The sequence below is a fragment of the Stigmatopora nigra genome, chromosome 8 (genome assembly GCF_051989575.1).
Source record: "Stigmatopora nigra isolate UIUO_SnigA chromosome 8, RoL_Snig_1.1, whole genome shotgun sequence".
Classification (NCBI taxonomy): domain Eukaryota; kingdom Metazoa; phylum Chordata; class Actinopteri; order Syngnathiformes; family Syngnathidae; genus Stigmatopora; species Stigmatopora nigra.
This window is the reverse complement of record NC_135515.1, coordinates 3,334,473-3,355,703: the sequence shown is the minus strand read 5'-3', so window position 1 is coordinate 3,355,703 and position 21,231 is coordinate 3,334,473. Positions and strand designations below refer to the sequence as shown.

Here is a 21,231-nt window from a genome sequence, read left to right as displayed (position 1 = left end):
AAGTACACCCACTTTAGTCTCTATTTTGCAATTTAGGAATTCTCTTTTCCATTATGTAATTCTCTCAAAGCCAAACTGAAACCTGATGAGTCACCGCTGGGGGCAGTTGAGTCAGCACAGGTGAATCACTTTTAAATTCAGGGTTAAATCACACATCCGATACCAAAAATAATCAAGGTGAAATCTCCTATTCTAAATTTAGCCCACCCAGGCCAGCCATCATATTATTGCGTCAGCTCACTCCATTTTTTTACTCCGCAGTAAATCCGCCAAGAAAAGTAGTTCCTTATTGTTTGGGAATCTTCTGTCCCAAGGTGCCATCTTGTCTCAAGTTTTGCACCTTTTTTGTTCTTTTAACGTAAATGTATGTCGTTAGAATCAGCTAGGTTGTTGTTTTATGGGTAAACTCAATGTAAAAGTGTCATTTGTGTTACTCAGGTAAACACGGAAGGACGAGCAGGTGCGCGACACGCCCACAGAAACCTGAATTTACCGGAAGACTTTTTTTTACCTTCCTTTTGGCTCGTAAAGTACTTCATTTCTGGCCGTTGTAGGACACACCCGGTCGACCTACATACGCAAGACTCCGATTGACATACATTTAAAAAATAGCTGTTATATTTACTATAATCTCGAACGCATTTTGAATTTAGGTGTTGACAACTTCAGGTAACCTCGGAGATCGCATAGCTCATCTAGAAAGCCGAGAAAAGTAGACATAATAAGATCAGCAGGAACAACGGCGTGGGATCAGTTGTTTTTATTTTTGCTTCCTTTTCGACCCCCCCTGCAAGTTTCATGGATTACATGGATAGTGGTCTGCGATACACCCCCACCCAGGTAAGAAGTCCAATTCTTATTCGGTACCTCACGGTTGTTAAATCGGAGAGCTGACATTGAACTCACCTCTCTGGTTAGAGACGCTTCAAAACTACACTTGTGCACATGAAAATTTGGGGTAATTTTGTTTTTATTTGATCAAATTTCATGAAAGGTAGTATTTGAGCCAAAAGTTCAGTTACGTAAGGTATTATGCAGGTGTGTGTGTGTACAGTTAACGTTAAATACGGGCTAACATACTTGAACATAATGTGACATTTTAGTTTTGATGGAAGTTCATAGTTGATTGAATTCCTTCAGGTTGTTCGTCCTTGTTCAAACTTGTTCCAAGAGTCCCCTGCGGTGACTCTAAATCCCGAATTCCTTCAAAACCAATTAATTGGAGTAGGAATGTTTTGGGGAAAAAATTGGTACGATACGATATCTGCCGATAACACAAGATTTGATTTATTACAGTGTAATTATTCTTAATTAACGCGAACTTAAACCTCATAAATGAATTGATGCTAACTATGCTTTTTGCCTCGCAAGCAATGTTGTTAAGTTTAATATTCATCGTAGTATCGAAAGGCCAAAGGTTTTGTTTGTTTGGTGCTACGTCATCTCGTTTTTTTCCAAATAATTACTAGTATAAGTATCGTGGAGGCAAGTTGGAAATTAATTTCAAAATAAAATATGGCGACATACATTTAAATCCTGCATTTAAAGCTTGAAATGAAACGATGACATTCCTGTTAATTGTGGTTTGTTTTTGGAAACTTTCATTTTGGGTCATTTTCTGTTGACTAGTTCTTTTATTTTGGTCTCTTCCTGTTGACTTGGGTTTGTTTTTTTTCGTCACTTTCTGTTCTTCCTATTATATTTTTGTCATTGCCCATCAATTTGCTGTCATTTTTAGGTGACCATTCTGCTTTCTAATGTTTCTTCTTTGGTGTTTTTGGTGAATTTTACATTTGAAAGAAATGAAAGCACAATTGGAGTCCAATTTTTGTTGCCGCGTCCGTCGTCAGCAGGTTTGACAGGTTGGCAGAAACCGACTCCATTTGCTAAAAAAAAAACATATGTCATATTGCTTTCATTTAGAATTACTTTTAACATGTCTGATTTTAAGTAAAGGCACTTTTCAACTATCCCCTACTTTAGCACCAATCCAATTGTATTGGACGTCTCTCACTGTCAATGGCAGCCAATGATTGTAACACAGTATTAATTCCAAAGTCATTTTGCTAACTTTTGACTTTGTTTTTTGTTTTTGGGACAGGCCAAAGACTGGGATGCCGACGTTCAGTTTCTGCCGGCGTCCGACAACAAAAAGCTCGAGAAGAAGAAAGGGCCAGGGAAGGTGGGCGCCATCATTGGCGTGCTGGTCTTGTGCGCCGTGGTGGCGTTAATGGCGGGGCTCTTGGTCTGGCATTTCCATTGTAAGTCGCCACTGTCGTGCTTTTTTATGATACCATGGGAATTAGGTCCACGTGCTAAGTCGTCATGTGATAAGAAAAATAAATATGTGACATGACGTAATGTTAGAGGTGAAGTCATTATGTTATGTAGCATAGTAAAGTCATAATGTTATGACAATAAAGTTGTATCATTTTACTAGATGAAAGTCACCTTATGACATAATTTAATATGCTACTATGAGGAAAATGTGCTAATATATAATTTGAGCTAATATTAAGTCATATTATCATACTTAATTTAAGTAGTCCTATTAAAAGAATAAATCGCATATACATAAATCTCCAATACTACAATGAAAAAGTCAAATTATGTCATGGGAAGTATTATTATGAGATTAAATACGTAACATTATGTAATATTTTGTAATTTGCAAGGAAAAATATTTTGTCATACAGTAAACTGCCATTGCATATTAAAAGATTAATTATATCATATTACATAGTTTATATTTCATAATTTGGATGTAGTGTGGGTAATTCAACCAAATATTTAGTTATTCTTGTCCTGTTTATTTATTTTTTATTTTTTGCTGGGCACAGTTTTGGGTTTAATTCGCGTCAAAACTCAGAAAGAATAAACTGAAATCAAAATAAATACATATCAGATCTTTTTTTTCTTCTTTTTTTCTTACTCCCCGGGCGTCCTCTGCCGAGCCGCTTTTGATGAAGCGGCAGAAAGTAGCGCTTTTTTTCTCCTTTTTTGATGTTTTTACTTTTTTGGGGGGCGACGGGGGCGTCCGTGCAGATCCCAAAGGCTTCTGAGACGTCACAAATGAAGAAAGCAATGGTAGGCGAAGACATCAATGCGTGTCTTTTGAGTTGAAAACCTTTGTGTGCTTGGCGGAGGCGACTTCTCTTGTTTTGAAAAGCTCATTAGAGTCACAGTTAGCTTACGCTCGCTCGGCTTTGCGCTTTTGCTTTCAAGGCGCGTTTGAAGCAAAAAAAATACAGGCGCCAAAAATTGGACCAGCAATATTATCCGGGTATAAAATTTGACAGACATCATCTCTTATTGAAGACAGAAATCAAAGAATATTGAGATTATTTTGATATATTTTGTAAATACCCAATCAAATCAATAACAATTTGAGGCTGATAGAGGACTATTAAAATGAGAAAATCTTGATTTAGCCAAATATTGTCCATGAACATGTTTCAGCTAACTGTTAGCTACATTACACAACACACTGTAAAAAATGTCATCCCGAAAAATACAGTAATTAACGGCAGAAGCCCCATTTTTTTCCCCCTAGTAAAAATAACAAAAGCCGATATAAAATCGCCGGATTGCCCAACCCTAACTTGTTGTTCTCTTATGTCCTCGCAGTCCGCCAGGACGTCCGCGTCAAAAAGATGTTCAGCGGCTCCATGCGGATCACCAACCAGGTCTTCGAGAATGCCTACGAGAACGCCAACAGCTCCGAGTTCAAGGCCCTGGCCGTCAAGGTCAAGGCGCAGGTGAGACGACGTCCCGACCACCGCCATCTCCGCTCTCCTCACAGTCATCTCTCATTTTTTACAGCTCAAAAGACTCTACGGCAAAAGCCCACAGCTGTCCAAATACTACGTGGGCTCGGCCGTTCAAGCTTTCAGCGAGGGCAGCGTGATCGCCTACTACCTCTCCGAGTTTAGCGTTCCCGCTGGCCAAGAGGGAGCGGTGGACGCCGCCATGGCCTCTATGGACAAATTAGTGGACAAAGAGCAGCGCAGCATCTACCGGCCGGGAAACTCTTTGTTGCTGGAGAACGTGGTGTCGTCGGGTGAGACCGTCGCCCTCAGAAATTAATCTAGCACCTGATTTCTAGGCACTTGATTTATATAGCGTCTTTTTACTTTACAGAACTTGATTCCCGGTTGTTTTCAAGGACCTTCAGCGGTAAGTTTGCCTGTTTTGAATCCAACCCCCACATTTAGACTCAAAAGACTGTTTTGGCCCGAATATAAGACGACCCCCTGTTTTCCAAGACTCAAATTTGAATATTTCATGTCAATTATATACATTTGTGTGATGTATGTGGTAAAATAATAACGCAGGGTACTTTCTGTGCGTACAGTGTAAGTCCATTTTGTTTATATTTTTCGACTTTTGACACCAAAATTGGGATTGACGTGGCTTTATTGCAAATGGCTGACATAGAATGAATGAAATGGACATTTTAAGCAAATAATCTCTATACTAGTTTATTTTGAATTTTTTTTAAAGGAGTTTTGAGATTCGCCGAGCACACCAGAACCAACCACATAGGCCAGATCCGGTCCCCGGGCTTCCCCGACAGCCCGTACCCACCCAACACCTTCGTGCAGTGGCAAGTTCGAGCCGACCCGGACTACGTCATCAAGCTGGACTTTGACACCATCAACCTGGAGGAGAATTGCCAGAACGACTTCATCAAGATCTACGACTCCCTGGTGGCCATAGAAAGCAGTGTGGTGCAAGAGTAAGTTTGGAAATGACTATGTGGCTCGTATGCGCCCTCTGGCGGACATATGATGTCATTACAATAGCAAAAGATTTCGCTAAATATATATATTTTTAAAACTGGGACGTTCTATTCAATGTCAATAGCACCCAACTGCATTTTTACGTTCAGGATGTGTGGCTACTACGCCCCCAGCGAACCTCTGGCTTTCCTATCGTCCAGCAACGTGATGCTGGTCACCATGGCAACCAACGGGGCGCAGAACTACCCGGGCTTCCGAGCACAAGTGTCGCAGGTGCGACGCGGCAGCACTAGTAGGAAGCCACGCCCACCCAGACGCCCCCCAAAAAATTATATAGTGAAAAATTTGCCCATTTAAAATTGTACTTATTCAACAGATACAAAGTGTGGCGGAACGCTGACGGGTAATGGAGGAAGTTTTACCTCCCCCAATTTTCCCAATTACTACCCGCCCAGGACTTCGTGCCAGTGGACTATTCAGGTGACAAATTAAGTTTATTTTTTTATTTATTTTTTCTGAAAACGCCCCTACTATAATCTTTAAACCATTCCTCAGGTCCCTGCCGGAAAGTCAGTGAAGGTAACCTTCAAAAAATTCCTCATGGACGAACCGGGCCAGGGTGGAAGCAAAGGCTGCCGCAAGGACTACGTTCAAATCAACGGAAAAAAGTAAAACCCACTTAAATGTACTAAAAAAGTACCATTCCTCACTAAAAAAAAAAAAATTCTCCAGATTTTGTGGCGATCACGAAGACAACTCAGTAACAGAGACCAGCATTTCCAACCAAATGACCGTGCTGTTTTACTCCGACGGATCTCACGTGGACCGAGGATTCAGCGCCACGTACGAGGCGGTCGACGGCACCGATCGTGAGTCGTTTTTCTCACGTTTGTTTAAGCACCCCGGAGTGCGGCCATTCTAATCCTATTTATTTTTATTTCCCACTTTTATTTTTTGAATGGTGACCTTTTAGCTTGCCCCAAGCAGTTCCAATGCAAGAACCAACGTTGCATCAAGTCGGAACTCAAATGCGACGGCTGGAACGACTGTGGCGACATGAGCGACGAGTTCAACTGCAGTACGTACTTTTCGCTTGTCGCGGCGTGGCTCGACGTAGCTTGACGTTGTGGTGTTTGATTGTTTCAGAGTGCGACAACACGCACATTCACTGTAAGAACGGCCTTTGCAAGCCCATGTTCTGGAAGTGCGACAGTGTGGACGACTGCGGTGATGGCACCGACGAGCAGGGTTGCGGTATGACCACTTTCTTTTGTTTTTTTTTGAGTTTTGGGAATTTTTTTACACAGAAGTACCTTTTTTATATTATTATACTGTAGAAAATGGCTGTTGACCAAAATTATGTAGGTGTTCTGTGGGTTTTTTATTTTTAGGGGGTTATTTTTTGTTGTTTTTTATGTTTTTGTTGCTGGACAGTTTTTGCAATATTGTGATTTTCCTAGTTATTGCAGTTTTTCTCTTCAGATTTCTGTGTTTTTTTTTATTTTTAGCCAAAAAATTGAAGTAAAACAAAAACTGGCAAAACGCACACCCAAAAAAAAATTGGAAACCAATATTTTTGAACACTTTTTGCATTAAGTAACTTGTTCTAATTGTGAACCCCCTGACAGGCGCTTGTTCGAAGGGACAGTTTAGCTGCAAGAACGGCAACTGCGCTTCGGAGAAGAAACGCTGCGACGGCAGAGACGACTGCGGCGACGGTTCCGACGAGCTCGATTGCGGACGAGGTGAGCCCCTCCCATCGAAGTGTTTTCGCTTCAATAGTAACCATCCGATTGGCTTTGGCTGTGCAGGAACGGGGTCCGTGACATGCACGGAACTCACCTTCAAATGCAACGACAACAAATGCATCAACAAAGTCAACCCGGAATGCGACGATGAGAAAGACTGCGACGACGGCTCCGATGAGATCAACTGCGGTGAGTGTATATTTACACAGCTTGATTTGCATTATTATTTGGAAGGTTTGTATGTAAGATAACTCAAGAAGGAATAAAGGGATTTTTTTGCTGTTTTGCTTTGAATTGCTTCCTAATGAGCGGCTATTTTTGGCAGATTGCGGCCGCGGGAAGTTCAGGTTGACTCGAATCGTGGGCGGCCAGGACGCCGAAGAGGGCGAGTTCCCATGGCAGGTCAGTTTACAAGCCAAGCAATTTGGACACCTCTGTGGTGCCAGCCTGATTGCCCCCAGCTGGCTGGTGACCGCCGCCCACTGCGTCCAAGACGACAATAAGAACAGGTACGAGTCTCGTTCCAAAATGGCGGCCCACCATTGTGCCGACTCCCGTGAGGGGCCTGGAAGGTAATGGTAAAATGGCTTTGGATAGGTTCCACCGACCCGAGACTTGGTTTGCGTACATGGGCCTCCACACGCAGCGCAACGTCGGCGGCCCGGTGGAGAAGAGGAATGTAAAGCGGATCATCCCGCATCCATACTACAACCACTTCACTTTCGATAACGACATCGCCCTGATGGAGCTGGATCGTCCCGTCAAGTATAGTGACTACATCCAACCCATCTGCCTGCCCGCCGCCCAACACGTCTTTCCCGTCGGGACCACCGTCACCATCACCGGCTGGGGCGCCACGAGAGAAGGAGGTGAGGAATGGCACACAATTTTTTTAAATGACATTTTAATATTTCTTAATACATTCCTTTTTACTTGACTTTGTACTTTATACTTTAATGATGAGTATGTTCATACTTTAGTCCATTTTTTCTGTTTATGTTTCATATGTACTGTTAACGGATGCACTTTTTTATATGTATCATATCTTGTGCTGACCCGGCCCATCTGTCATATTTTTAAAGTCAATGTGCCCCCCCCCCCCAAGCCAAAAAGTTTGCCCACCCCTGTGCTAGCGTGTTTTTTGCCTGTCAGAATGGCGGTAAATGTCAAAGCTATCTTCTTGTGCAGGCTCGGTGGCCCCCACGTTGCAAAAAGCGCAGGTGCGCACAATTAACTACACAGTGTGCGACAGGCTGATGAATGGCCAACTGACCAGCAGGATGATGTGCGCCGGTATTCTGACCGGAGGAGTGGACGCTTGTCAGGTAATGCCGCAAATTCCTACCGTTTTTAAAGGGACATGCAACAGCTGTCCTAAACTAGTCCATTTTTTTTTAAATAAAATGCAAATTAGAGTTGGTTGTTTTTGCCTGTTTCAGATGGTGTTTTTTAAAAATGTTTTATTGTAATCAGTTTCAACTATGCAGAGGCGTACTGTTACAACAAATATTTTTATTGCATTTAATAGTTGTGGGTCTTCATTTCTGAAAACACGTGATAATAGTGCATTTTTTTTTTCTCGGCAGGGGGATTCCGGTGGGCCTCTGACCATTCCATCCGGCGTCCGCAATTTCCTAGGGGGCGTGGTCAGCTGGGGCGACGGTTGCGCCCGCCGAAACAAGCCAGGCATCTACACGACAGTTACCAAATATCGCGGCTGGATCAAACAGACCACGGGCGTGTAAGAAACCACCCTCAAATGATGGTGGCGGCGCTTCGGGCCGCGGACTTGAACTCAAACTGAGACACGTCAGTGTTTGGATTTTCGATGCAGCGGGAGATGACGACATGTCGCCTGAACACCAAATGCAGCACTGATTCGTGTCAAATGTGATTTTGATTATAGCCCAATGGAGATGTTGTACATATGACTTATGTTTTTAGCATGTTTGTTTTTAGGAAGCACAGAAAAGGTTTTTAAATAGATGAATTCATCCTACCTCCCATGTCAGGATCCGGCAGAAATATAGTCGGTAAATGTTAACGGGCAAAGTGCTACACAATTATTTGGGACGATAGGAATTTTGAGTGAACGCAGGTCCCTCAACACATATGCCATAAAATGTTATCTGGGCTGAACATTATTTCATCAGTACATGAACGGTTTTATTTTTTGTCAAATGCGCTGGTAATAGAAATATGACTCTTATATGTCACTCTCTGTGGATGTTTTTATAGCAGCTGTTTTAAATAAAATATTTCTTATGAAATATTTTGTAATCCTTTGCTATTTAATGTGTTGCATAGAAAACTTACACAAATTAAGTAAGTTTGAAACCTCAGCCCACCAGAATCCCCTGTAGCAAGATGGCCTCCACCAATTACCTTGCCCATTTACTTAATTGTCTGTCATCGTACTTATAATACGTCCAAAAAATGGTAATGCATTAGAACTAAGTTATAATATAAATACATATATTTGTAATACAAATATATTTTTGTCTGCTCTTATTTTTTTCCGCTATCCGGAAATCACTAAGACAGACGTTATTCTCTACGAACTATATTAGAAACGGACCAGAAATCAGTGCAGCAGTAATATTCTTCCGACTACATTCAAAATAAGTTAAACGCCGTCCCCCGTAAGTCTTTATTACTTAACTATTTCTCTTCAAATATATATGAAATATAGTCCTTAGATCGACATGCTGGGCGTGTCTACTTGCATTTAATTGTTCAAAAATGAAGATCATCGTGTTTGTTGATTTTTAATAATCATGTTTAATTCCATGTTGAATCTCTGCAACATGAGGATATTTAATTAAAGGTCAATAATGTTAAAATCGAAATGGATTTTTGCGCTGTAGTGGAAACCACTTTAAGAAAATGTACATTTAGATCCTAAAAGTGACATTTCCAAAGTATAACTCGTTAAGGTTAAGGGTGCGTTGACAAGAGTGAAAGGTCAATGGATGTGGACGGAAGGCCTCGCATTCGGTCTTGGGACTGGGACAGCCCTCACTGCCGGTCCCTGTTGGACGAGATCTTCTTCCGACCGAATGACTATATCCAAGCTGGTAGCCAGGAACACCGAGACTTCTGGGCCTTTTTCGACCGCTTCCAGAGGTTCAAGATAAAGAAAGAGATGCGCGGACACTGTGAGGACAGAGACCGAGTCAAAAGCGGGTCTTTGGGCCTGCCCGAAGAGTATGACGCCCGCTACCGCATCAATGTGTCGTTGATCACCAAAGATGTGGAGGAGCGCATGGGCCGACCGTCCCACGGCAAACGCGACTCTTGGGCCCCCACGGATGAGGCCGTTTCGGATTTCCGTCTGTCTTTGTTGCATTATTTGGACTTCAGTCAGAGGCAGAGCTTCGGCAAGTTGGCCAAACTGCAACGCGAGCAGAAAAACTTGCCCATCTACCGCTACCGAGAGCGCGTGGTGGACCTGGTGCGCGGGAACCCGGTGGTGGTGGTGGCGGGGGATACCGGTTGCGGGAAGTCCACCCAAGTGCCTCAATACCTGCTCTCGGCCGGGTTCTCGGAGATCGCTTGCACTCAGCCCAGACGGATCGCCTGCATCTCGTTGGCCAAGAGGGTCAGCTTTGAGAGTCTCAACCAGTACGGGTCCAAGGTTTGCCATTTTTTTGTAGTTGTTGTTTTTTTTTTTGCAGGGCAAATCTGCAATTGAGCAGACAAAAAAAGTTTGTATATATGTGCTTATGTATGTGTATATATGTATATGTGTATGTATGTATATATGTGTATGTATGTATATGTGTATGTATGTATATATGTGTATGTATGTATATGTGTATGTATGTCTATATGTGTATGTATGTATATGTGTATGTATGTATATGTGTATGTATGTATATATGTGTATGTATGTATATATGTGTATGTATGTATATATGTGTATGTATGTATATGTGTGTGTATGTATGTATGTATGTGTATGTATGTATATGTGTGTATGTGTGTATGTATGTGTATTTGTATGTATGTATATATGTGTATGTACACATGTATATGTATACACGCTCATTTATCTATATAATTATTCATGTATTTATTTATTAACTTACTTATTACTTATCTATTTATGTCTAAAATGCCTAAATTTCTTTGTTGTTTTTTTTTTTTTTTACAGGTGAGTTACCAGATCCGCTTCGAGACCACCCGCACCACGGCCACCAAACTAATCTTCCTGACCGAAGGTCTGCTCCTGAGGCAAATTCAGCAAGACAAAATGCTAGAACAGTACCAGGTTCTGATCGTAGACGAAGTACACGAGCGCCACCTGCACGGCGACTTCCTTCTGGGGGTCCTTCGCTCCCTGGTGGCCGCTCGCCCCGACGTGCGTCTCATCCTGATGTCTGCCACCATCAACATCAAGCTTTTCTCTGACTACTTTGGCTCCGCCCCCGTGCTGCAAGTGCCAGGCCGGCTTTTCCCCATCCAGGTGACTTATCATCCCATCCCGGCCGAAGAGCAGGCGGAGTCCCGCACGGAGAAGTTGGAACCGCGTCCGTATTTGCGGATCCTGCAGGGGATCGATCAGCGATACCCGCCCGAGGAACGCGGCGACCTGTTGATTTTTCTGAGTGGCGTGGCGGAAATCGGCGCCATTCAGGAGGCGTGCCAGGTGTACGCCACGCACACTCGTCGGTGGATCGTGCTGCCGCTACACAGCACCCTCTCGTTGGCACAGCAGGACAAGGTTGGCATTTCAAAAATACTATTTTGGAATATAGATACATTTAAAAAAGAAATAGATTAAATATTGTTGTGTATTTTTTTTTCACTGTTGCCTCATTAGCGATCATAAATTAGTATCCATACATTTCATTACAATTTAATATGATATCCAGATAGAATATATATTGACTGATATTTTTGACAATTCTTACACAGTAATCCCTCGATTATCGCAAATTCACAATTTTTTCCACTATTTATTATAATTTTTTAGTTTTACATTAACCGCTATATTTGAGGGATTACTGTTGAAAAACAAGCCACATTGAATGAAATCCCTATCTTATCATTATAGGTATTTGACATAGCGCCTCCTGGCGTGAGAAAATGTATCATCTCCACCAACATCGCCGAGACCTCCGTCACTATCGACGGCGTGCGCTTTGTCGTCGACTCGGGTCTGTAAAAATGGGCAAAAAAAACCCCGCTTTGACTTAAGAGCAAATGAGTTCATAAAAGTGTATTTATTTTGGGATTTTGTTTATTCAGGCAAAGTGAAGGAGATGAGTTTCGACCCCAAAGCCAAAATGCAACGTCTTCAGGAATTCTGGATCAGCCGAGCCAGTTCGGAGCAGCGGAAAGGACGTGCCGGCCGCACGGGTCCGGGCGTTTGCTACCGCTTGTACGCCGAATCCGACTACGACGCCTTTGCTTCCTACCCTGTCCCCGAAATCCACCGGGTGGCGCTGGACTCCCTAGTCCTGCAGGTATGCTATTATTTTAATTCATCGAAACCTTTCTTCAATTCCTCCTTCATTCACAGATGAAGAGCATGGGACTCGGAGATCCACTTTCCTTCGTCTTCATCGACCCGCCACCGGTTGCCAGTATCCAGACCGCCATTACTTACCTGAAGGAGCAGGGGGCGCTAGATGACGTCGGCGAGCTGACCACCATCGGGACCGTTTTGGCCCAACTTCCCGTGGATGTCGTCATCGGTACTGACCCCTCATCTTTTTGTCGATTTTTGAGGCGGAATATTGAATGTACTGTCCCTTTAAGGCAAGATGCTGGTGTTGGGCTCCTTGTTCAACCTGGTGGAACCCGTGTTGACGGTGGCCGCCGCCCTCAGCGTCCAGTCGCCGTTCCTACGCAGCTCGCAGCAGAATCCCGATTGCGCCACCGCCCGACAGCCGCTGCATTGCAACCAGGGCGACCCCTTCACGCTACTCAACACTTTTAATGCCTGGGTGGAGGTTAGTGATTCAATAGAAAGTTGTTTGTGTTATGGATTCTGACTCTTTGTGGGGGTTGTTTGCAGGTGAAGGGTGAAAGAGGGGGCGGTTCCAGAAAGTGGTGCCGGAGGCGTGGCATCGAGGAGCAGCGACTTTATGAGATGGTCAACCTGCGCAGGCAGTTCAAGGTAGTCCAGAAAATGAATTAATTATTCCATCGGTGTCCAAGTGGTGGCCCGTGGGCCAAATCTGGCCCACTGCATCATTTTGTGCGGCCCGAAGAAGTAAATCATGAGAGTCAATTTTCTGTTTTAGGATCAAATTCAAATGAAGATTATAGATGTATATTATATTTTCAGATTTTTACGTTTTTAAATCATTAATTGCTATTTTTTTATCCATTTTTTTCTTTTGGTGTTTTTAGGTCAAAAAGCATTTTGTAGAATCTAAAAATAAATATATAAGAATATTTTCAGTTATCAGAATATTTAGGGATTTTGATCCAATTCTTAGAATCCAATTAAAAAATGAATTAAAATATTATATCTAAATCGAGTTGATGTTATAATTAACTCTCCGTTTAACTGTCTTGTGGCGAGCAGGAACTACTGAAAAGCCACGGCCTGGTGGAAGCAGACGACGACAACCGACGCCAGGACGACCGACAGCAGCGACGCGAACGTCTGACCGAAAGAAGGAAACTTCATCGGATGAAGCGAGAACACGAACAGCAGGAGGGCACCAAACGCAAAGTCCTCCGACTGGAAGAAGGCCAGGACGGCGACTTCTCCTCCGGTTCCGATGCGGAAGACGCGGGACGGGGGAGGAGGAGGAAGAAGAAGAAGGACAAGGATGAAGGCAACGTGGACATCCAGGTTCAAGACGCTTGTTAACAAAGTGGCCTTTTTATTTGCTATGTCTGTCATTTTTCCCTTCATCCCTCAGGAAGTGAAGTTCAAATTGCGCCACAACGTCTCCGATCTGCAAGACGCGGTGGACGCCAGCCAAGATTTATCATCTCGCCAACAAGCGCTTCTCAAACTTCTCCTCTGTCGAGGACTCTACCCTCAGCTGGCGTTGCCTGATGAACACAATGGCACGCGCAAGGACACGGAACAGGTGGGTGGGATCTGTCACATGATGGTATCAGAAGTTGAAGCCAACCTCGCTGTTTGATTTTGAACTGTAGGTCTTCCATACCAAGAGTAAGCAGGGTATTGTGATTCACCCTACTAGCGTCTTTGCGAGTGACCCCGAGGTGTTACACGTGCGGGATGATCCGCGAGACCCTGGTAAGTCTATTAAAACATCAGTTGTGTGTAAAAAACAAAGAAAGTCAACTTAAAGGTATAGATTATAAGGGGTATAGGATTGTGTAGCGTAGGGTAGGCTAATAATAATATTAATAATCAGACTTAGGCTTTGTTATCATCATTGGCTCAACAAAAGCCTAATTGTCATCATACCCAGAAACTGTATGACGAAATTCGGTAGTGCTTCTTCATAAGGTGCGTTTAGCATAGAGAGCATAGGAAAACATAGCATAACATATCATAGCTTAGCATAAAATAGGATAGGAATGTATAGCGTAGGATAAGATAGCATAGTAGAGCATGGGATAAAATAGCATAGGGGATAATAACATGGTACAGGATAGGATAGCATAACATAGGCTAGGATAGGATGTCTAGCGTAGGATAGCATAACATAAGATAGCAGTCAGTCAAATGAAAATGAAAATTTGAATTCTACATTTCGGGGTTAAAGTCACATTTTTATTGTTGTTATTGTTATTATATATATTTTTTTTACACATTTATGACTTTTTGTGTGTTCCCAACAAAAAGGCCGAGACAGCAGCAAGCATCAACTTCTAGCCTTTGTCACTTTGCTGGAAACCAACAGACCATATTTGTCCAACTGTGTGCGTGTTCCAGCACTGCAGGTTAGTACTCACTTTCACTTTTTCAACTATTTTCAAGTATAAAATATCTTCTGTCCTATAGAAAACTCTTATTCTACAATTTCCAAGATGCAAGAAAAAATACAAGTACAGTGTTAATCATGTGTAAATTTTGACAGGCTCTACTTTTGGTGGCCAACTCGGTAGACAGCAACGCCGACTGCTCCCGTCTGGTAGTGGACGGCTGGTTGGAGCTCCAAATGAGAGCCCCCGAAGAAGCCCTCAAGACTCTGTCGGGGGCGCTCACCCTCCGAGCCGAGTGGGAGCGCCTCCTACAGTCCCAGCTGGGACAAGACACCATTGAAGAAAGCTCTCGCAAGGCCACGCGGAAGCTCGCCGAGCGCTTGGTTCGATTCCTGCTTTACACTGAGGTACGCTCACACAATTTCTCTCGCGTATAAGCCGTCTGACATTTGGCTTTTACGTTCTTCAGGTCAACTACAGCTTGCAGCGCCTCTCCGCTCTCAGCATTCAGAATTTGTACGTCGGACCCCAGGCCGATTCGGATCTCGGACTGGGCGCCGTGCCGCTCTTTTCGGGAATGGAGGCCAAGCCGGACCCCATCAAGGGGGGCCTGCGCGTCAGTGACTTCTTTACGTATAATTGCCTGACTGTAAGTATAAACCGTAGTCCGTAATCCAGTAAAAAAATGCCTCTGTGGTGGATTGTTTGAACATTTGGTGTTTTTACTCAGGATTCCAGGGACCTGTACAGTGACTGCTTGCGAACTTTTTGGAATTGTCCCAACTGTGACCTCAACATGCCCCTTACGCCTCTGGAACGAATGCAGCACGAGACTACCTGCAGGCCAGCGGGTGAACAGCAGGACCAGGACGAAGGTTGGTTGACCCTTCTTACTATTACACATTTAGATTAGATGTTTTTTCTTAAGATTTTCTCTTCAGACTAACATATTTGTACTCCCTATTAAAAACCATGAATATGGAGATGTAAATTGTGAATCAGGGGATCGGCTTATACGAGAAAAATGGTAAAATGTAACAATTTTTTGGGCATTTTTTAGGGTGTGGCTTATACGCAGACATAGCTATATGCGAGAAATTATATAAATGAGTGATTTAATTTTTAAAAAGTCAATTAAAAAAATAAATATGACAAAAAATTAGGGAAACATTTGCAATTAAGTGAGTTCAAAAAGGGTTGTGAGAAAATACAGTATATATAAACAGTTAAGAGGCATTCACTGGCTTTAAATGAGTGTTTTCATTTTAAAAAGTCAATTTAAAAAAGGAACATGAAAGAAAATATTTGCCAAAAAGGAATGTGATTTTTTTGCTGTCACTATTGCACTATATTCACTTTATTTTTTATTTTCTCCAGATGAGGTCAAACCCAAATCGTCATTTTCCGCCCTATCCCGGGTCTACCATTGTGACGTCTGCGACCAAGACCTGACCCTGACATCCACGGAAATCCTCAAACACAAGAGACAACACATGTACTCTGCTAAGTAACCCCTTTTTTTCAATTCAAAAAGCCACCACAAGGTCAAAAAAGGCGAAGAAATCCAGAGCGGCGCATTGAAAATATAGACTGAGGGTTTAATAATGATAGAAACCCACGATATGTAACACCTCAAAGCAGCACATTGGCACAAAGTCAGAAGTAAGAGACAGCACAGAAGATTTAAAAACCTGCCTGGGACAAAATACCCCACCCCCTCAAAACAAACCCCATAAATATCCCAATAAATAAATCATCTAACAGGTCATCTCGTTAATTACTTTAAAAACTCATACATTTGGAAATATGCACACCGGCAAAAAAAGAACCAAAAAAATTAAGGGAAACAGTACCGGATATACAGAGTTACTCGGGTAAATTATAAAGTATTGATTACTTAAATCAAAAGGCACATTTATTAAGATGTAAGAAGGGGAGGGGGGTGCGCGTTTTAAGCGGAAGTACCAAATGTGTGTGTGTGTGATGGCTTCTTTTACGGCTTGGGTCCGTCTACTTCCTGGAATCAAGACAGTGGGCGTGTGTGGGTTTTTGTTGGTGTGGGAAGGTAGGAAAGAAAGGGAATGGCAGTTTAATTGATTTCAGATGATATAATTGACTCTGAAAAGGGGGCAAGAAGCAAATGGGGCAAAATGGCTGCTTCAAGGTGATGTGATTTGGACTTAAATGGGCTCAGGTTTTGTTTTGGAGGGGAGAGGAAGCGACTGGGTTTTATTTGGAAGATTTTTAGATGCACTGTTGTAAGAGTTTGGGTTTGTTAGTGGGTTTTTTGTCTTGTTTTAGATGTGTTTTTATTCGATGGGATGGTAAAGTGTTGAGATGATTTTTTTAAATGGTGCTCAATTTTTTTAGGTCGGGTGATTTCCAACAAGGGACCCTAAGTGACGCATTTTAGTAAAAAAAAAAATCTGGATTAGGGTTCAATTTTGACTTTTTTCCCTCATAATTGATTTATAATTTTGTAAGCTTGTAATATTAAGGCTTTTTTTCTCCTAGTGTTAAAACTAAGGACTTTATTTTTGGGTATTATTAGTCCTAAAAACACAAATATTTAGTTCATTGAACTTGCTCTTTTTTTGTTAAGTGAATTTCTTTGGAGCAAAGTGGCAATGTAAATGCACTTTTAGTGGTGGCTTTCTTAAGGGTAGCAATAGGGCCTTTTTGTGGGTGTTGGGGGCGGAGCTCTTTGTTACATATCATTAAATGTGCTTCTGACAGACAGTTTTGGATTTATGAACAATTGAGATTTTGCATTGACAGCCCATTCATTTAGGGGACATTTTCAAAACTGATATTGACATTTTTTTTTGTCTTTAAATCCATGCCTTGGCTTGAGGGATGAAAGAAAGCTTTGAATGGAAACGTCAGTTTTCAGGAAAATTTAGGGAGCGTCTGTAAAGTGTTGCTGTGAATGTTTTAGAAACGGAGATTTCAAAACGGGGTCGACATAATTTACCCTCCTGGGTCACGGGGTCGGAGCGGATATGGAGCCTCGGCGAAGCTTGGGAGGGGCTTCCCCTTGCCCCGCCCCGCCCGAGCCCGGCCCACTCTCACCGGACGGCCTTGTGCTTCCCCCCGCAGCAGCCACAGCGTTCGCCGCAACGCAGGCAGGCGCGCAAAGGCAGGTAGCAGCACATGCAGGGCACAAAGAGCGACAGGGCCAAGAGGGCCAGCCAGCGGGCGCAGCACAGGGGGTGCGGCCGGCCCCCCATGGACTCGTCGCAAGAGCAGGGCTCCCAGAACTCGCCCTCCGAGTCGGAGGCGCAGTGGTACAACAGGCTCTCGGCACACCACACGCAAGTCCACTGGCGTAGGCAGCGCAGCGCCGGGTCCGGGGCGTCCCTGCAGCGGCCCCGCCCATTCTCCGAGGCGCTGAACACCGAGCGGCAGTAGACGCAGCGGGACGAGCACGACGAAGCCCCTCCCGACGCCCGTGGACACGGCCCGTCTTCGTCGGGGGAGACTGCCCCGCCTCCCCTTTTGCGAGTCCGCGAACGGGGCGTGGCCAAGGAGGTGTGGATGCAGCACGGCGAGGGGGAGCCTTTGCCCGTCTCTTGGGGGGAGCCGGCCCCCGAGGACCCGCCCGAGGCGACGTTGGGGGCCGGTGGGGACGAAGACGGGCGCCGGGATGCCTTGCTGTCCAGGGTTAGCGTCACGTCGCAGCCCCCCGACCCGGATGGTTCCTTTTCGAAACGGACCACGCACAGCTCTGACTTGTCCTGAGGGCCCACCACCACTACGCCTCCCGTCAGCCCGCCCACCACCGTCCTGGCGGAACCCGCCCGGCGGTAGTCCTCGTAGCCCCTGGACCCCCAGAGGTCCTTGCAGGGATCCACGCTGCGTAGGTCGCCCTCCTCCAGTAGGGAAATGGTCGGCGAGAGGGGCGACGAAGACGGAGGGCCGGCGGGCGGCTCCAGAGGCGGCGACGGCGATGATGGCGAAGGGGGGTCAGAGAGTCGCCGTTGTCCTGGCCTGCCGTGGATCTGCGGAGACGAAGTAAAGTCAAACCCTGACACGATTGGAGGGATGGCGGTTTGGAGGCTTTTGGGACTACCTGGATGGGCGTCTGCGCTGTTCCGCCGGACGCAAAAGCGAACTCGTCAGTCCGCACGAAGCAGGTCGACGACGACTCGCTGGTCACGATGGTGAGGGGCTTCGGGAGCATCTCTTTCCGGCTGTTGGACGACGACTCGCTGCCTGTGTGGGACTAGCAGAGGTCGGAATCTTAAAGGGGTCCCACGGGGTTGGACCCCTTGACAAATCCACAGCAGGTCTGCCTGTAGCTTTTGAATCCCGGAAAAGCTAGAACAAACAAACAACTGCTCCACAAGCGATACACTGATCTCGGACACTTCAAATCCTACGCTTGAGGACGAATGGATTTTGAATCAATTTCGGGAATATTCAACGCCTGCAATTTCGATGTTTTCCAATAGAGGGCTCATCGATCGAGGTGGAAGTTGAAATTCTACAAAAACAAAGCGTTACCTTGAAGTCGGCGGCTCGAGTACTAACAGCCGGCGGACTTTGTTAAGAACGTACCGACGACGACAAGTAAAATTTGGGTGTAGCAGGACTGTGGGTCAAAATGAAGGGAAATAAATTGAGTCGCAAGGAACCCCAAACAAAAAAGACCCCAAAGCATACTCACAGCTTGCCCGTCATCCTCCGTGTCCGCCTCCTCCGGGGTGGACGACGAGGGCGAATCCGAGCCTACCAAAATGGCGAGATGGACATTAAAACCAACCATTGCGGCCATGCTAATGCTAATAGCGCTCATTCTCCAATAGTTTAGGCCTGCCTACCTCGCTCTAACTTGTCAATGACGACCTGCAGACCTTTCTCAAAGGAAATGGCGTCGGCGGGGGTCTGGAAGGTGAGGCCGAATTTGCGCTCGTCCACCCGCCAGTGGTGAAAAATGGGGTTGACCTTGTTGTAGACCAGCCCCCTTCGAACCGTGCATTCCAACACCGGCTAAAAAAAAAAAACATATACAAGGTCAAGGAAGTGAGGGATGGATGCAGTTGGCGAGAGGCGTGGTCATCACCGACCGCTCTGTCTCGCAGCCTCTCGCCACGGATGAGGTATTCCCGCCGATCCCGGCTCCGCCCCTTGCAGATGACCACGTGACTGAGGCCGCCGCCGCCAAGGGGAACCCAACCGCCGCTGGAGTCGTCGCGGGTCATCACCACGGCGCGGACTCGGACGCTGGGTGAGGTGAGAACACAGGTGATGAGTGGTGAGGTCATATTTGGGTAGATGAGGAGGATTTTTTGTTAGAATGGAAAAATAGTACAATTTACATTTAAATCTAGAGTTGGGATAATTACATGAAGTTAGATTGGCTTAAGAATTGGCTATTTTTGTTCAGGCTAAATAAATTGGACGTCTATTGCTGTCAATGTGAGTTAAAAATTGTTTTTTTGATTTTTTTATTTTCAGTCTAAATGGATCAGCTGTCTTTCGATGTCAACAGAGCTGCAAATTGAAAGTTTCTAAGGTGAGTGTTTGTTCATGAAGCATTTAGACAATAATGTCAATGGTAACCAATTTTTATCATCCCAAAATATATATTATTTAAAAACCCCAAAGGTATTATACAAGTAAAAGACTCTTAATTTTTTTATGTAGATCAGAAAAGCAAGAAACGATTTTGACCGCGTTCCCTCTATAAAAATCCTTAAAAAAGACCTTTCCACTACATCAAATGTAACTCCCAATAATCAATCGATGGATGATCAGATAGCGATTCATTCGATCAATTTAGTCTCCCTTTCTCTTCACTTTCCATATTTCCCTGTGGTGAAAAGAAGCATGTCATTTTTTTCTATTTCCATTCCTCCTATGGCCAAGATTGCATGATCCATATTGTCCAATGTTATGGTGGCAGCGTTGTGACGTCACCCAGCGAGTGTTTCCTTGGCTACCCATCAATGAACCCCGTTCGCGCGCGCATTTCCCCTCTTTTCTTTCACCACATCAACCATCGCGATAATTCCAATGGACTACCCCCCCCCCCCCCCTACACCCACCTCCCCATACCTCCTCCCTTCCTTTCTCCTACCCTTTTTTTCCCATTCCGCCCCTGCTTACTGCAAGCCATTAACAAGACATATATGTTGTTGTTTTCTTTTTTTTATGAATGGAGAGAAAAGCAAGGCTAGGCGAGGCTTTGGGGGAGGGAGGGGGGAGTCATGGGGGGGTCGAGAATGAAAGGGGGGGAAGGAAAGATGATGATGAGGATGCTAGTGGGGGGAGGGAGCGGCGAGGGGAGTAAGAAAAAAAATCACATTTCATTCATAAAGTTGGGCTTTAAAAATCATAATGAAAAGCCCGAGACACGTTCATTAAAAAAAAAAAATCACGGCGCCATTCATGATGACGTGTTCATGTTCAGGTAGGCGTTTTTTTTCCCAGCATGGAAAAAAAATAGGGATAACGCAGGATGGATTTTTTTTTAATGGTGCGATTTTGAATGGTCATCATGAGAGTAGATAAGAATGACTTACTCGCCCTCCATGGCCGGCCCCCTCCCGGTCCCCTGCTCCCGGCTCCCCGGTCCCCGGCTCCCGGCCCCCGGAGCCCCCGCGCGGCCGCGGGCTGTGGTGTGGCTGTGCTGGGCTGGGCTCGACCCGGCCTCCTCCTCGGCCTCCTCCTCGGCCTCCTCCTCTCCTCTCCTCTCCGCAAAGGCACGGCGACCCGGCTCACATCCTCCCCGGCGTCCGCTCGCTCTCCCGGCCGCGGTCGGCCTCCTCGACGTCGACTCGGCCGATCAGGACAGGCTGGAGGTTGCAGCAGCCATTTTCCGCTGGAAGCATCCTCCTTCCCTCCTCCCTCCTCCTCCTTCTCCTCCCTCT

General features: G+C 44.9%; 3 protein-coding genes across 3 annotated transcripts; 2 read left to right on the top strand and 1 right to left on the bottom strand.

Moving 5' to 3' along the window:
• The first annotated feature begins 488 nt into the window (after positions 1-488).
• st14a (ST14 transmembrane serine protease matriptase a) lies at positions 489-8,760 on the top strand. The gene is made up of 18 exons (XM_077723266.1): positions 489-840; positions 2,102-2,261; positions 3,628-3,758; positions 3,823-4,060; positions 4,141-4,176; positions 4,504-4,738; positions 4,892-5,034; positions 5,119-5,222; positions 5,298-5,410; positions 5,475-5,611; positions 5,716-5,820; positions 5,889-5,996; positions 6,371-6,487; positions 6,554-6,679; positions 6,816-6,999; positions 7,088-7,359; positions 7,679-7,815; positions 8,077-8,760. The coding sequence occupies exons 1-18, from the start codon at positions 799-801 to the stop codon at positions 8,233-8,235; spliced, it is 2,547 nt and encodes an 848-aa protein (XP_077579392.1). The 5' UTR covers positions 489-798; the 3' UTR covers positions 8,236-8,760.
• A 318-nt stretch (positions 8,761-9,078) lies between these two features.
• Positions 9,079-16,117, top strand: dhx34 (DEAH (Asp-Glu-Ala-His) box polypeptide 34). The gene is made up of 15 exons (XM_077722804.1): positions 9,079-10,127; positions 10,647-11,216; positions 11,550-11,652; positions 11,744-11,961; positions 12,018-12,192; positions 12,257-12,450; positions 12,516-12,617; positions 13,032-13,304; positions 13,375-13,548; positions 13,619-13,721; positions 14,277-14,374; positions 14,512-14,763; positions 14,826-15,005; positions 15,087-15,231; positions 15,734-16,117. The coding sequence occupies exons 1-15, from the start codon at positions 9,459-9,461 to the stop codon at positions 15,865-15,867; spliced, it is 3,390 nt and encodes a 1,129-aa protein (XP_077578930.1). The 5' UTR covers positions 9,079-9,458; the 3' UTR covers positions 15,868-16,117.
• spred3 (sprouty related EVH1 domain containing 3) lies at positions 15,934-21,227 on the bottom strand. The gene is made up of 6 exons (XM_077722805.1): positions 20,884-21,227; positions 19,426-19,582; positions 19,180-19,348; positions 19,026-19,087; positions 18,429-18,581; positions 15,934-18,357 (listed from the first exon to the last, which is right to left on the bottom strand). The coding sequence occupies exons 1-6, from the start codon at positions 20,892-20,894 to the stop codon at positions 17,425-17,427; spliced, it is 1,485 nt and encodes a 494-aa protein (XP_077578931.1). The 5' UTR covers positions 20,895-21,227; the 3' UTR covers positions 15,934-17,424.
• Positions 21,228-21,231: the final 4 nt, after the last annotated feature.